Source organism: Gnatocerus cornutus, chromosome 5 (genome assembly GCF_029298725.1).
Source record: "Gnatocerus cornutus isolate USDA-ARS CGAHR chromosome 5, icGnaCorn1.1, whole genome shotgun sequence".
Taxonomy (NCBI): Eukaryota; Metazoa; Arthropoda; class Insecta; order Coleoptera; family Tenebrionidae; genus Gnatocerus; species Gnatocerus cornutus.
In genome coordinates, this window is record NC_142237.1 from 11,602,827 (window position 1) to 11,617,139 (window position 14,313).

General features: G+C 36.0%; 3 protein-coding genes across 3 annotated transcripts; all 3 read left to right on the forward strand.

The window, feature by feature from the left end:
• Window positions 1–862: 862 nt before the first annotated feature.
• Window positions 863–1,899, forward strand: LOC148174474 (SH3 domain-binding glutamic acid-rich protein homolog). The gene is made up of 3 exons (XM_088036712.1): window positions 863–1,118; window positions 1,187–1,390; window positions 1,442–1,899. Exons 1-3 carry the CDS (start codon window positions 1,074–1,076, stop codon window positions 1,568–1,570), a joined length of 378 nt encoding a protein of 125 aa, XP_087892838.1. The 5' UTR covers window positions 863–1,073; the 3' UTR covers window positions 1,571–1,899.
• A 2,747-nt stretch (window positions 1,900–4,646) lies between these two features.
• Window positions 4,647–6,413, forward strand: LOC148174475 (vanin-like protein 1). The gene is made up of 6 exons (XM_088036829.1): window positions 4,647–4,775; window positions 4,837–5,102; window positions 5,149–5,393; window positions 5,431–5,535; window positions 5,577–5,741; window positions 5,788–6,413. The coding sequence occupies exons 1-6, from the start codon at window positions 4,647–4,649 to the stop codon at window positions 6,411–6,413; spliced, it is 1,536 nt and encodes a 511-aa protein (XP_087892955.1).
• Window positions 6,414–11,820: 5,407 nt separating this feature from the next.
• On the forward strand, window positions 11,821–13,342 carry LOC148174476 (SET domain-containing protein SmydA-8-like). Its single transcript, XM_088036830.1, has 3 exons — window positions 11,821–13,051; window positions 13,104–13,276; window positions 13,334–13,342. Exons 1-3 carry the CDS (start codon window positions 11,899–11,901, stop codon window positions 13,340–13,342), a joined length of 1,335 nt encoding a protein of 444 aa, XP_087892956.1. The 5' UTR covers window positions 11,821–11,898.
• The last annotated feature ends 971 nt before the right edge of the window (window positions 13,343–14,313 follow it).

Genomic DNA, 14,313 nt, shown 5'->3' on the forward strand with positions numbered 1-14,313 from the left:
CGACTCAATCTATCGTGAACTGCTTGCCCGATCGATCTGAGATTTGGTCAGTTGATAGATCTCGAGCTGCTCTGTTGATCGATATATAAGTCAATAATATTAAACGCAGTTTTTGCCTCAAAACAGCGTCTTAAAAATGACCCTAAAATCACCCTCTGAAAATGTAATTCGGTCGATATCTCGTTTATTTGTTAAAGAAATTTGAGCTATGTCATTTAACGCAGAATTTTGCACTAAATCCAAAAATATCCTAATTTTTTCGTGCGTCAACAAATAACTAAGTTAGAGGCGTTTGAAATTTTGGGTTGTCACCAGAGAGCCAAAATTTTGGATGATCGAAAACGATTTTGCTCGATATCTCCGGAATTAAGGCGAATATAAAAAAACCCTTTTCGAAATCGTTTTTCTCGCAATTTTTTAGCTTAGAAAATGTATTTCAGTATGGAAGTTAGCTGCTTTTTGGTCTCTAATTCAGACTCGGTCGATATTTTGCTTATTTATAGAGCAATCTTAAAGTATTGGTGCTCATTTTACGCAGAATTTCGCGCAGATTCCAAATCCTAGCTCAAAATCTACGTGCGAGAAGAAATAACTGAGTTATGGCCAATTTCCCAAACCTCTGTTTGACAAAACGTTCCGGATGGAACTTTTTGACTAATTTCATTACTAATTTATTTAATCAAACAATTAAAAGAATTTATTTCTATTTTCCTAAAAGTTTCACAACATCCTAAGAAGTACTCATGTCGCAACTATGTCTTATCAAAACGTAAAAAAATAGATAAGTACCAAACCCATTTTTTTTTTAAATTTAGCAACTACTTATGTCCGAAACATTATTCCATTAACACCCAATTTGGCTACTTTAAAATTCGCAATTACCAAAACGCCACTAATTCCATCTCCACAATATCAACCCACACCGCAAATTACGTCCACATTGAAAAGCAAACAAGTGGTGACGACACTAAGTAATGTGACTCACAGATTACATGGCCACTGATAAACATTAACAGTCCACATCAAAACCTCGAGAAATAACGTCCAACAAACGATCAAATCGCAAAAAAACGATGGTGGTCACCGTGTACGTCAGCACAACATCGTGTGACCAAGAGGTGAGTCAAAACATCCTATTCTTCTCATTCTTTAATTTAGTTTCACTCAACTTAACCTTGTTTCGTAGATCAAGTCCAGACAACAAGTGGTGGTACAAATTTTAAGTACGAAAAAGATTCCTTTTCAAACTATTGATATTACGAACGATGATAATAAAGACCACAAAGAATTCATGCAGAAAAATGCTACGTCGTTAGGTGGTACCTTGCTAGAGAGCGAACCGGTACGACCGCTGCCGCCGCAAATATTCAACGATGACGATTATTGTGGTGTATGTAAAGTATTTCTATTGCGTTTTAGTTGGTAATTGAGTGTCTTGTAGGATTTCGGGCGATTTGAAACAGCGAATGAAAACAAGGTCTTGGACGCGTTCTTGAAATTGGTACCGGCGGAGGAGGAGGAAAGTCATACGTCCACTGCGGAATTTAGAGTCGGAGAGAAAATATATTGAATACTTGTTATCAGCTGTTTTAAGAGCGGACTTTAATTAATATTTATTGTAGGCTTTTCAAATTATACGCCTCAATTAGTGGTACTACACAAAGTCATGATAATAAAGTAATAAAATATTAATGGCCGCTATAAAATTTAAAAATTTACACGATGCAAATTTGGCAATTATATTATCGTAATTGAGAAGCGATATGTTTGCAATAAAATGTCGGAAATTTCTGTGATGAATTCAATTCATTTTATGTAAATTTCGAGAATGTTATTATTAGTGTAGTACGTTGACTGATGCATTCCTATATTATTTATGAATAAAAAATGTTGCATAAATTCCTTGTGTTTCAATTCATTAGATTTTCATATATTAAGGTGCGTTTACATGCTCAAGTCAATTGCGCAATTTTCTAACATGAATTTTGCCCAAAATTAAAGTGCCAAATTTGACCTGAGCAAAATCTGCGTTGAAAAAAAATTAGCACTTTTGGTTTTGGAGCTTTAGACTACATATTTTTGGTTCTCATAATTTAAATTCCCATGTTTCAGCTTTATAATAAAGGAAAGATGCGGTTTTCACAATCGTTTTTTTCGTCCTTTTGCTAATAAGGATTATTTTGAATTTGTAACTTAAATTTAAAAAAAATATATATATTTTTAAATTCTAAATCGGTCGATATCTCGCTTATTTGCAGAGCAAACTTAAATTATTTGTGCTCATTTATGAAGAATTTCACGCAGAATCCAATTTACGTAGATCTTTAACGTAGATTGACAAATAATTGAGCTAGAAGCGTTTAAACTCTCAGAGAGTAAATTTTTAGTTCCATTATACATAAACCTCGGTAACTCCGAAATTAAGACAGATAGAAAGATACGGTTTTTACCGTCCTTTTTTTCGCGTTTTTTAACATATGAATCCGGTCTTAAAATCTCAAACTAGAAAAATTTGCCGATAAAAATCACATACCTATAACAAATCCTAAATTTCAAATTTAAAAAATTGTCGAAAAAATTATTTTTCCAAATCGAATTCGGTCGATATCTCGCTTATTTGAGAAGCAAAATTAAACTATTTGTGCTCATTTTACGCAGAATTTCAAGCAAAATCCAAAACCAGCGACATTTTCACGTACATAAAAAAATCGCCAAATTTTTGGTTCCTATTTGTATAAACCTCGATAACTCCGAAACTAAAACATATAGAAAAATGAGGTTTTTACTATCAGTTTTCTCGCGATTTTCTACATAAGAATGCCACTTTTTACGTTGGTCCACAAATAACCAAGTTAGAAGCGTTTCTCAATTGATAGTCTCAAATAGTGAATTTTTAGTTCTTACATGGATAAACCTCGATAACTCCGAAGATAAGACAGATATGAAAATGAGATTTTTACCGTCGTTTTTCTCGCGCTTGTTTACTTAAGAATCCGGTCCTAAAATTCTAAATTCGAAAATATACCATGTTACAAATCCCAAATATAAAATTTGAAAATTTTCAGAAAAAAAGTTTATCTATTCAAATCTAATTCGATCGATATCTCGGTGATCTCGGTGATTTGCGGAGCAAACTTAAATTATTTGTGCTCATTTTACGCACAATTTCACGCAGAATCCAAATTATATTCATTCTTTAACATAGGCCTTCAAATAACTGAGTTAGAAGCGTTTAAAGTCTCGGATAGTAAATTTTTAGTTCTTGTAGACATAAACCTTGATAACTCCGAAACCAAGACAGATAAAAAGATGCGATTTTTGCCACAAGTTCAATTTTAGAGGTTTTACTTTGCTAGCTTCTCAATTCTCATATCTTTAAATCCACTTTCTAATAAATTGGATATTATTCTCAGATTTTCAGTTTTTTAGATGTACCAAATTCTCATATTCTTTTAGATACTTTTTAAACAATTTTACATCTTAAAATGTTCGCCAAAATCTTTGTAAACGGGATTAGAGTTCTGATTCCCAATTTAAAGTCCGTTTTGCTTCATTCATGATTCAGAGATATTTTGAAAACCAATACTATACTGTACAAATTTTTTTTTTTTCAAATTTTCTTAAAAACTTGTAAGATTATGGAATTGAGCAATAGTATTTTAAAAGACCAATAAAACAAGCTTTCCAAAGCCCTATAAAACTCATTGCTAGAGTCAACACTTTTTTGTTTATGATAATAAGAGGTTTTAACTTTTTAGTAAAAACTGAATAAACATGAAAATGCATAGAAAGTTTCCAAGCTCTGGTGCAAAGTTATCCGACCCGAACCGAGATGAAAATCTCGATGTCCCGCTGTTCAACCAGAATTATTGCGCGTTAAAGCTCTTATCACGAGCGGCACAGCTTTCGCCGCACGGATCCTTTTTTCATCGTCCAACACAATAAACAATAGCTACCGTCTTCGTTTTTTGCCGATTCCCAGAACGGACGGCGTCATCAAAACGGAAACTTCACCAAAACCGAAAAAAATTATTATCTCCGCCTCTGACATATAGGTTATGTGTGTTCCACAAAATGCAAATTCGACAGATACCATCAAACTTTCGAATTTACACGATTTTTATCAATTTAATTCGAACGGAACAGTTAATTTTGATTTTTACTATGAGAGACTGCATTTATAAGTAAAGCGTGGGAATGCATATTGTGTGCTAATAATGGCGGCGGAAGGGGAGGCAAATGCACACAAACCCCCTCCACTATTAATTTGAGGGATGGTTAATCTTGACAGGGGCAATTATTTTGTTTCTTGTTAACATATGTTCAACAACCCCGAAATGTTAAAAGTAGCGATGCGTTGACATCCCTTCAGGAGATAAAATCGAAGCTCGGATTTCTCCAAGGTAGCTTGTCACGTTTTGTTTCTAAAGAGGGTTGCAATTTGTCACAGAATAACAGTTCGTGGTCAACACGCCTGTTTTACATCCTACACGTGAATTTTATTTTATTCAAAAATTTCGGAGATTCAAATCTTGATGACCAAAGATACGCCTCACAGTTTTTATTTCAAAATAGAATTTCACGAATTTTAAAAAGGTACCATTCAAATTAAAATTCAGAGTCATTTGTCACATCTGAACGTCACAATGATTAACCCAATGCTTTTCCTTCTCCTCATTTTGAAGTTCGCCGATTCTTACAAAGACGGGACATGGGTCGTGGTGGTAGAGTACCAGTCAGTGCCTGACAACAACCTCGAAGAGTACCTAAGAATCGTACACGAAGTCACGGCTAAATATGTAAGCAAACTCCTTAAAAAAAAGTACCATAAGATAGTTTCAGGACGTTGGAGCCATAATTTTTCCTGAAGGTACTCTCGACAGGGCCCAAACAAAATCAGACATCAAGAATCAATCAGTTTTTATAGAAAACGGCCAAAATCCGTGCCTCAACCCGACTTCAGTTCCTCAACTTTTACAAAAACTGTCGTGTGCTGCTAGGTACCACCACACCGCCATCGTGTTGAACTTGATAGAAGAGTACGACTACGAACAGTACTCTTCTGACGTCGCTATTGACAGCAGAGGCACAATAGTTTTCAGGTGGTTACGTAACAACTTAAAGGCTCGAAATAACAGATCGTTTTAGCATCAGAAGAGAACACAGACTTGGTGTGAGTGCTCTCAACAGCATTCCCATTCCCTTCGCTGTTCCAGCTCGGTACCGCTTTATAGTCGAGGCAAACCTGCCTCCAGACTTAAAAGTACCATTGAAGTTTACCCCAACTTCAATACTCACAGGCTTTAGCTTCTCGTGGGAAAAAATAATAGCTCAGGATAAGAGGATTTACGTTGTTTGCAGCAACTGGATCTCGCAGCTCCCATTTTTGACATGTTGGTACTGCTTAAGATGGTACGAAATAGTTTGTAGCTTTACAGGTGTACCAGATGTGGGCGGAGGAGTTTAATCTCTTACTCTTCGTCTCGGGGGCTAATGATCCGAAGAAAGGACAAGGTGGTACTGCAATCTTCCACGGTAAGTACCACCCTAAGTAAAGAGTGTAACTTTTTTGGTAGGGAGTGCAGGACCGATTCTCTCAGAAATTGAAGCCTCGGGTGGTACGAAAATTTTTTTTTATAACATTGCATCATCGTCCGTTCTGTCAGTACCACAAAGACCGTTTGATGAAGAAGCTAAAAGTATGGATCAGTTTTACTTGGAGCAAGACCCGGATCTGGACAGTTGGTCCTTAAACTCCTCTAGACTATTAAAGAGCGCCACTTTCAGGGTACAAATCGGAAGTTTTAGACCCCAGAGAACCAAAAAAGCGCGTCAAACTCTGCTACGATAAAACCAACGACAACTTCTTCTGTTGCAACTTCTTCTACAACATCTCCATTGACTCTTCCGTCTCGAAGCCACAGTACACGTACCATCTGGTGGCGTACCGAGGCTACAAAACTTACTACGATATTTTTGAGCCCGGAGGCGTCGAAGTTTGCGCCATCATTGCCTGTTTAAACACACATCTTTCTTCGTGTGGTCAAAGATTTAAATACGACGATGTCGGTTGGAGTGTCACTTTCGAAAATATTGTCATAACGGCCACGTTTGGTCCTCCGGTTAAAGAAAAGATTTATTATAGTTCGCAGTTCCCGAACTCTTTGCTGGGTACTGTTAAACCGATACATCCTAATTTTACCAGTTGGAGGAGCGCCCTTATCTTGGAGGGTGAAGAGACTATTGGTGTGGAGAGAACCTTTGAGTTGACCAAAAGACAAAATAGGATTCTCACGTTTGGGATCTTTGGGCGGAATTTTACTTTATATGATCCGAGAAGCACAGGCTCTAAAATGGGTGGAAAATTTAAAATTTTATATTTGGCTGTTGGTTTAAGTGTTTTAAGAGTTTAAACATGTTTAAGATATGGATAAAAATAAAAATAGTTATCAGTATTGTCTTGTAAATAAGCAGTTCTTTTATTCCTCATAGCTTCATCCCATTTTGCTTTTGTTAAAAAAAATCAGTTGCTTGTAGAGCTATCTATTAATCAAAATTGGCATATATCCATTACCGGTATCTCACTTATCCTTTTCAAGTTTTGCTGATGTCTAAAATTGCTCCTTTGTAAATAGGTAAAGTCTCTGCAGGAAAAATGACGTACAGACCTCATTTCTATCGGTGCGAGTATTAAAAAGTAAAGTTGGCAGCAGTTCCTAGGCATTTTTAGCGGTAACAGTTGGCTGCAAAAGCGTAGCTAATGGTCCTGTCCAAGTTGGCCAAAACTTGTTAAATCCCTCAAATACAATTTTTTTCTTAATTAATGTGAGATGTCGATTTTCAATTTTCCCCCAATTTTCTCCCTAAAGAATTAAAAGCCTGATTTACACGCAAGAATTTACACAGGAGAGTGGACTGTTTAGTTTACATATATTTTGATTAAATTATTAAAGTTGTGAATGGTCAAACCATCCTCTTCTTTCTAATTTACAAACGGAATGAGCGGAATGATTGGTTGCCCGAAATGATTGAGAGTGTAAACGGGGAATTAGACTCAATTTTTCTATTCTCATAATTTAAATTTTTATTTTTCAACTTTTCAATAATAGTAAGATGCGGTTTTCCTAAATTTTTATTTTCAAATTTTTCGAAAAAAATATTTGTCTTTAAAGTTTCGGATAGTAAGTTTTTAGATTCTGTTTGTATAAACCTCGACAACTCTGAAACTAAGACAGATGGAAATTTGAGAGTTTACCATCGTTTTTCCACTCTTTTTTACATAAGAATCCGGTCTTGAAATCGCCAATTATAAAATTTTGCCAACAAAAACCATATATATATATATATATAACATATCCTGAATTTGAAATTTGAAAAATTGCCGAAAAAAATTTTTTTTGCAAATATATTTCAGTCGATCACTCGCTTATTTGAGGAGCAAATTTAAATTATTTGTGCTCATTTTATGTAGAATTTCACACAGAATCTAAATCAGAATAATTCTTTAACGTAGGTCTACAAATAACTGAGCTAGAAGCGTTTAAAGTCTTTGATAGTGAATTTTTAATTCCTGTATGTACAAACCTCGATAACTTCGAAGTTAAGACAGATAGAAAGATGTGGGTTTTACCATCGTTTTTCTCACACTTTTTTACATCAGAATTTGGTCTTAAAATCGCAAATTATAAAATTTAACATATAACAAATCCTAAATTTGAAATTTGAAAAATGTATTTACACATTTACTGATTTACACCCAAAAATTTACACAGTAATTTTTATTAAGTAATTAAAGTCGTAAAAAGCCAAACCATCCTCATCTTTCTAATTACGATTTTGGACCGATAAATCAATTAATCACTGCCCGATGATTAATTACGAAATCAATTAATTTAAGCTCCGTCTACAAAGGCCTGTCAAAAGACGTGTGGCCAACTTGAGCAAACCGCAATAATCCCCGCAAATTTTTTTCCACTATTTATCTTAACATCTCGTCACTTTTTTCCAATCTGCGAGAGAAAAGCACGTATTCTCTCCGCCGGTAATTATTTCGGATGATTGATTGTGTTTTAAGTTAGTGGACAGGTGCTTCGCCATATAATATACAAACCTCTGATTTATGTTATTGCGTTCGCCTTATGTTCTTCGAGCGATTTCGAAAAGAACCTCTCAAGAAATGAAGACGCAATAGTCAGAAGCAATCACACTATAAATAATGGGAGTCGAAAAATCTCGTTCTGTTGATTAAAACTTTGACAATACTCAAATACGGCTTTATTAATATCCTTCCATCAAGAGATTGTATCTGTGGTAAAATCATTTTTCACGACGTGCAAGAGTGTTTTATATGAAATTCATTACACCTGTGCAGGGCGCCGCCCCCCGGGGGTGGACCAGCAATTAGGGGGCGCAGCAGGAGACCAAGTCGAGATTCCGACGTTAAACGACGCCACGAACTCATCAGAGGAGCGATTTCTACGAATTTTGGCTTATAAGTTGGGAAAATTAATTAGCCGCTGCACGTCAATTTATTAGTTCTGAAAACAATGCTGCCAACCCAATTGATTTTGAATCATTCGTTGCGTAAAAGGAAGCTGTTACATCACCCAAGTCTGCCACCTATCCCCAAATTTGTAATGTAAATTCCCCAGTAGTTGTTTACGTTTCGGCACACATTCAATCAAATTCAACACATCGTCCATGATTAGTCAGAAATCAGACTAATAGCCGGACTTTAATATTCGGACGTAAACAGAGCCTCTTTTCAAAAACTGGGTGACAGTCATTTACCATATCATTAATAATTTATAGGTGTCAAATTCAATGTGGCCACCTTATTGTATTCGTCTACCGTGGAAAAAAATAATTTAAATTGTTAAAAGCCCAAACGCTGTTATCTATCAATAACACCCTTCGATGGTCGTAATGACAGGCCGATAAAATATCGATCTGATGGATGAGCCAGCGAAAAGAACCGATGCTTTTAGTGATGAACAATAAAATCTTTAGAACAAGTGTCCATCAATTTGTTTTATTGGTGCTGCTCGAATTTCACGTATAATTTCCTCCACTTTGTGGTCAGACAATGTCGTTAAGTTGGTCGCACTGTACTCTACTAAATGAAAGCAGAAGTACCAACCCTCACCGCGTGGTGACAAATCTACTAAAAAAAGGGAGCAATAATTGGATTAAACTAGAGACGTTTCATTTAATGTTGGCAGCACTTCGAAAAAGAAACAATTTGGGTTTCCAGCCTGGTGTTAATATACCTAAGGGAGTTCCCAACGGGAATAAATAATCCAGTCCTTCTTGATTAGATAATTAAAAGGTGCCCTGAAATTTTCAACATACCACGCACATACTTTATGAGCCCGTCCCTAAACCAGTTAATATAAAAAGTCGAGCCATTAAAAAAACTATTTAATCTCATCACACAAAATACTTCATTAAAACGTAACGATCCTCCCTCTTCCCCTGCTCATAAATCATCGCCATCATTTAAAACAATTGCCAATATCCGGAGTCAATTGGATCGAAATCGGGAACTTTTGGTGGCCACTTAAAAAAAAAAATCGTTGGCAATTTTCTCGGTGTTTAAAGCTGTGTGAGCCCCCTGTAGCTCCAAACCAGACAACTAGACTGTGATTAATTACCTAACATTCCACGCTAGAACTAAACACACATCGTCACTGCTGCCAACAAAAAAACGAGGGAATTTCGTTTGAGCACGGTTTCGAAGATTTGTGTTTAAACGATTATTTCAATGATGAAACACACTTTTAGGCTCAATTCGGCTCCGATGCCCGAATTATTGCATTTTTAAGATAAATAATTGGTACAGTCTGCATATTAATTCCAGGTTTATAAGTATCTAAATTTTTAGATTCAGATTTCTCTCACGTTGTTCCCACGAACTTCCCGCAATGCTCTAAGATTCTATTCTAATTTCTCATACCTTTAGAGCGGTAAATCTGCCGATTCTTTGATTCGCCGATGCTTGAATTCTTAAGATTCTTTTAGATTTTTGACAGATTATTTTTGAACTATTTTTTAGTGATCGCGGGACCGTAATCAATCAGTTATTTTGTCAGTTTTCAATAAATTTACTCACACGATCAAACTGTCAATCCTTGGTAGGATTGACAATCAATTTGAGCGACCAGGCTTTGTCAAGTTTTAGATTTTCACATTTTTGAAAGTCGGCGAATTAGAATCTCAGATTTTAAAATTTTTCACTGACTACATTTAAAAAGTCGTCTTTATTGGTAGGTAAACTTCCAAGAAAAAAATTATTGTTTCTAAATTCGGCCATAAATGTCAATCAAAATGACAGTAAAGATGAATTTACATAAAAATTTGAGAAGTGGTTAGAATAAACTCCACGAATTTTAATTCGTAGCTCTATGAATGTAAATCACAGCATAAATCAAAGTTATTGTACTTCGGAATTATTAATTTATTTTATTTGGGTAAAATTACGGGGAAAAGGATTCTGTCAAATCGGATGTGGCGCCACCTCGTCGCCGATAGTCGAACTTATAAAGTCATTTTTCTCAGCAAACAGTAAAGAAAAATTATATTTTAATTGTAATTTATTGCCAAAGATTGATTAATAAATCAAAATAAAAATATGCAAGTTATGGATACAGTGTAGTCAAAAAATCAATACAGAAATCCAAAATTTTAGCAAAGGGCTGTTACACTTTGTCACCACAGATGTCACCCAAATCGGTTTAAAAATATTTTTAAATGTTTTTGATTGATTTATTTTCTGTAATTTATTGCCAAAGATTGATTCATAAATCAAAATAAAAATATGTAAAGTACGGATACAGTGTGATCAAAAAAATCAAACCAGAAATCAGAATTGGCAGCACGCAGTTGCGCTTTCTCACCATAGATGTCACCCAAATCAGTTCAAAAATATTTTTAATGTTTTGGATTTATTCTTATTAAAAATAACCAACAATTTGTTATCGTAGAAATTAAAAATTAACACATACGCCATTTGTCCTACAGATTTGGCAAAGATAAGTTAGAAACCTGTAATAAATGAATGTCTGTTTTAATTAACAGACAACGCCACACGCAACTAAGTAAATAATTTAAAATATCTGCAAAAATAAGCGCTAAAAATAACAAAAACAAGTAAATTGCAGATGCTTCTACAATTTGGTGACAATTTGACAGTTCTTATTTGACATTCCGCAGGAATTGCAAGAGTTTAGCTACCAATCACAGAGCCGCATTTTAAATTTGGCGCCTGCAAAAATCGTTTAAATATTTGTAAGCTTGTTAGAAAATTGTATTCTGCTTAACATCAATCCTTCTATTTTTAAAAAATTATTGAGTCATAACGTAAAGTTGAAAAACGGTTCATCTGTTTGTAAACACTGTCACTTTTTCATTGTTTATTTACATTTTTCTATTAATAAAATCAAAGTACTTAAAATTCATTACATTATCTGTTTTTTACTGTCGAACTTCGCAGCAGGCTTTAATAAAAAAGTGTTGGTAACCCTGCTGGTAAATCTTGAAGATGTCAGCGTTGATTTGACAGTTCTAGCCAAAATACACAATAGTGCCAACATAAAATCTCTTTTATAGTCTACCGTTTATGTCTTTCCTTAATTAACAATCTTAAGCAAAATTGATTGATCGTTTAGGGCAAGATTGATAACTCGCGGCCTTTAAAAATGCTTTCTATGCTCAGATTTAACCCAGAAACTCTATCTAAGAAGTGGATGACATGCGCAACACTCCGCCAGCTCCGGTGATCCACCTACCTTTCCATACCATGAACCGCATCGATAAGAAGAAATTAGTGCACAAGTTATTTACACTCCCACAATCCACCAAATATTCTCGTTGCCAAAATCTTAATATTTCCAAATCAAAATGGAGCGTAACGTCACAATTTTAACCACAACCATCCTCGAATACCTTCAACGAAACTCACTCTTTGTCCAAAACCCTCCGTGGGAAATCAAGACTTCTGAATTGGGAGGATTTGGGCTGTTTGCCACAAGGAATATTGAAGTCGGAGAGGTGATTTTTAAAGATTTTCCGGTGATTCTGGGACCCCGGAGTGCGTCGACATGTCCGTCAACATGTGTTGGATGTTACAGTCGGAAGAACTTGAAGTTTTGTGAGAGACAGTGTGGGCTTCAGGTATGTTCAACAAAGTGTCAGAACGCAAACAATCACCAAAGAGAATGTAAGGTGATTCGCGGATGGAAAACTCAAGAGATCCCGGAGGAGCACCTGGAGAAACTCGGGAAGGTGTTAGCCCCCATCAGATCTTTACTCTTGAGCGATGACGACAAAAACGTGATGAGATTGTTAAAAGTGCACCAATCCCACCAACAGAGCTGTGAAGTCGACGCCCTGAAAACCCTCCTCCACCTTAACATCAAAGAAGACGAAGAGAACTTCATGAGACTCGCTTGTTCAGTCTTGGACACCAACGCCTTTGAGGTGGTTATAGGCACACAAGACAACCAGTCGAGTATTAAAGCAGTGTACCCTCTGGGAAGCCTCGCCAACCACTCATGCGCCCCCAACACCTTCCATGTTTTCGATCAAAACAAAGACATGGTGGTGCGGGCGTCGAAATTTATCCCCCAAAACTCTGAAATTTTCCACTCATACACCGGGTGCACCTGGGGGACACCTGCGCGGCGCTTTCATTTACTCCAAACCAAACACTTCTTGTGTGGGTGCCCCAGGTGCCAGGACCCCACCGAGTTCGGGTCTTACATGAGCGCGATTCTTTGTAAAGTTTGCAAGGGAGGAAAAGTCATCCCCTCGGACCACAAAGAGTGGAGATGCGAAAACTGCGGAAAAGCTACACCGAAGAAAGAAGTCGCTGAATTAACATCTTTGCTCCGATCGACTGTGAACAGCTTCGCGGATGATAACATCGAAATAATGTTGAGGTTCATCCAGAAAAAACTCCCGACGATGGTGCCTAAGAACAACGAGACAGTTGTTCAACTCAAATATAAACTAATTTGGATCTTGGGACACTGTCAAAACGCAACGTGGCCAGGTAAAAAAGACGCTATAAAATTATCCGAATTATCTCCACGAGCTATTTACAGAACTCTCCGACGAGCTTCTCTTCACCAAAGAGCAATTCTGCAAGGATCTGCTTACTTTACTCGCCACTCTAAATTTGGGGCAGTCTAGAATGAGAGGATTGTTATTGTACGAATTATTTTGTTGCTCCAACGAGATCGTCCGGAGACAAACAAAAGCTGGAATCGTCTCCAAGGTATGTTCGAAAAACAAGTTGACTCACTGGGCTAAGTTTCAAATTAAATTGCGCCAGCGCAAATAAAAAAGTTACTTTATAATAACGCAAGTTCAGATCGGTGCGTAAACGGCTATTGCAATTTAATATCTTGGATGTTGTTGAACTAGAGGCAGAAATAAATGTCAAGGCTGGTTTTGTTTATCTCGGTACAATCTTGCGAAGAAAGGTGTTTCAGTAATTTTAATAATAAAACTTGGGAGTGATCCAATGGGTAAAATTATGTTACGCACCTGTTATTAAATGGGTGGATATAATACCTAAGTGCAAGGTCTTGTTTTGATGGGTTTCTAATTTTACCCATTTCAATTTATAAACAATATTTACGATCGTGGTGTAAAGGAACATTTCTATTCATTTTAGTTAACTTAAACTCTTTTATATTCTTGCACTATGTTTTTTTACACAGCCATGGATTTATGAACGATGATTTCATGACTAAAACTATGATAAACTTCAAAAGTCGATATCTCGCTTGTTAATGGAGCAATCTTAAAGTATTGGTGCTCATTTTATGCAGAATTTCACTTGGATTCCAAAAAGGTAAAATTTTTGAAATTCGCCCACAAATAACTGAATTATGAGCGATCAGAGTTTGGGATATTGAATTTTGAATTGAAAAATTTTCAAAGTTGAATATCTCCGAAACTACGAAAGATTTTGAGAAACGGTTTTCACCATCGTTTTTCTCAAGCCATTCTACTTTAGAATCCGCTCTCAAAAGTCGAAAATTCGATGGTCAATTTTTTGGGCAAAAAAATTTTGCGACTCAATCGATGAAAAATTAAAATTTTTTCGTTTTATGATCGCCCCTCGTAAACTATTTGCCCGATCGATCTGAGATTTGGTTAGTTGATAGATCTCGAGATGCTCTTTCGATCGATTTATAGTTCAATAAGATTAAACGCAGTTTTCGCACCGAATCAGCGTCTTAAAATTGACCCTAAAATCACCTGTCATTCGGGCGATATCTTCTTTTTTTGTTAAGGAAATTTGAG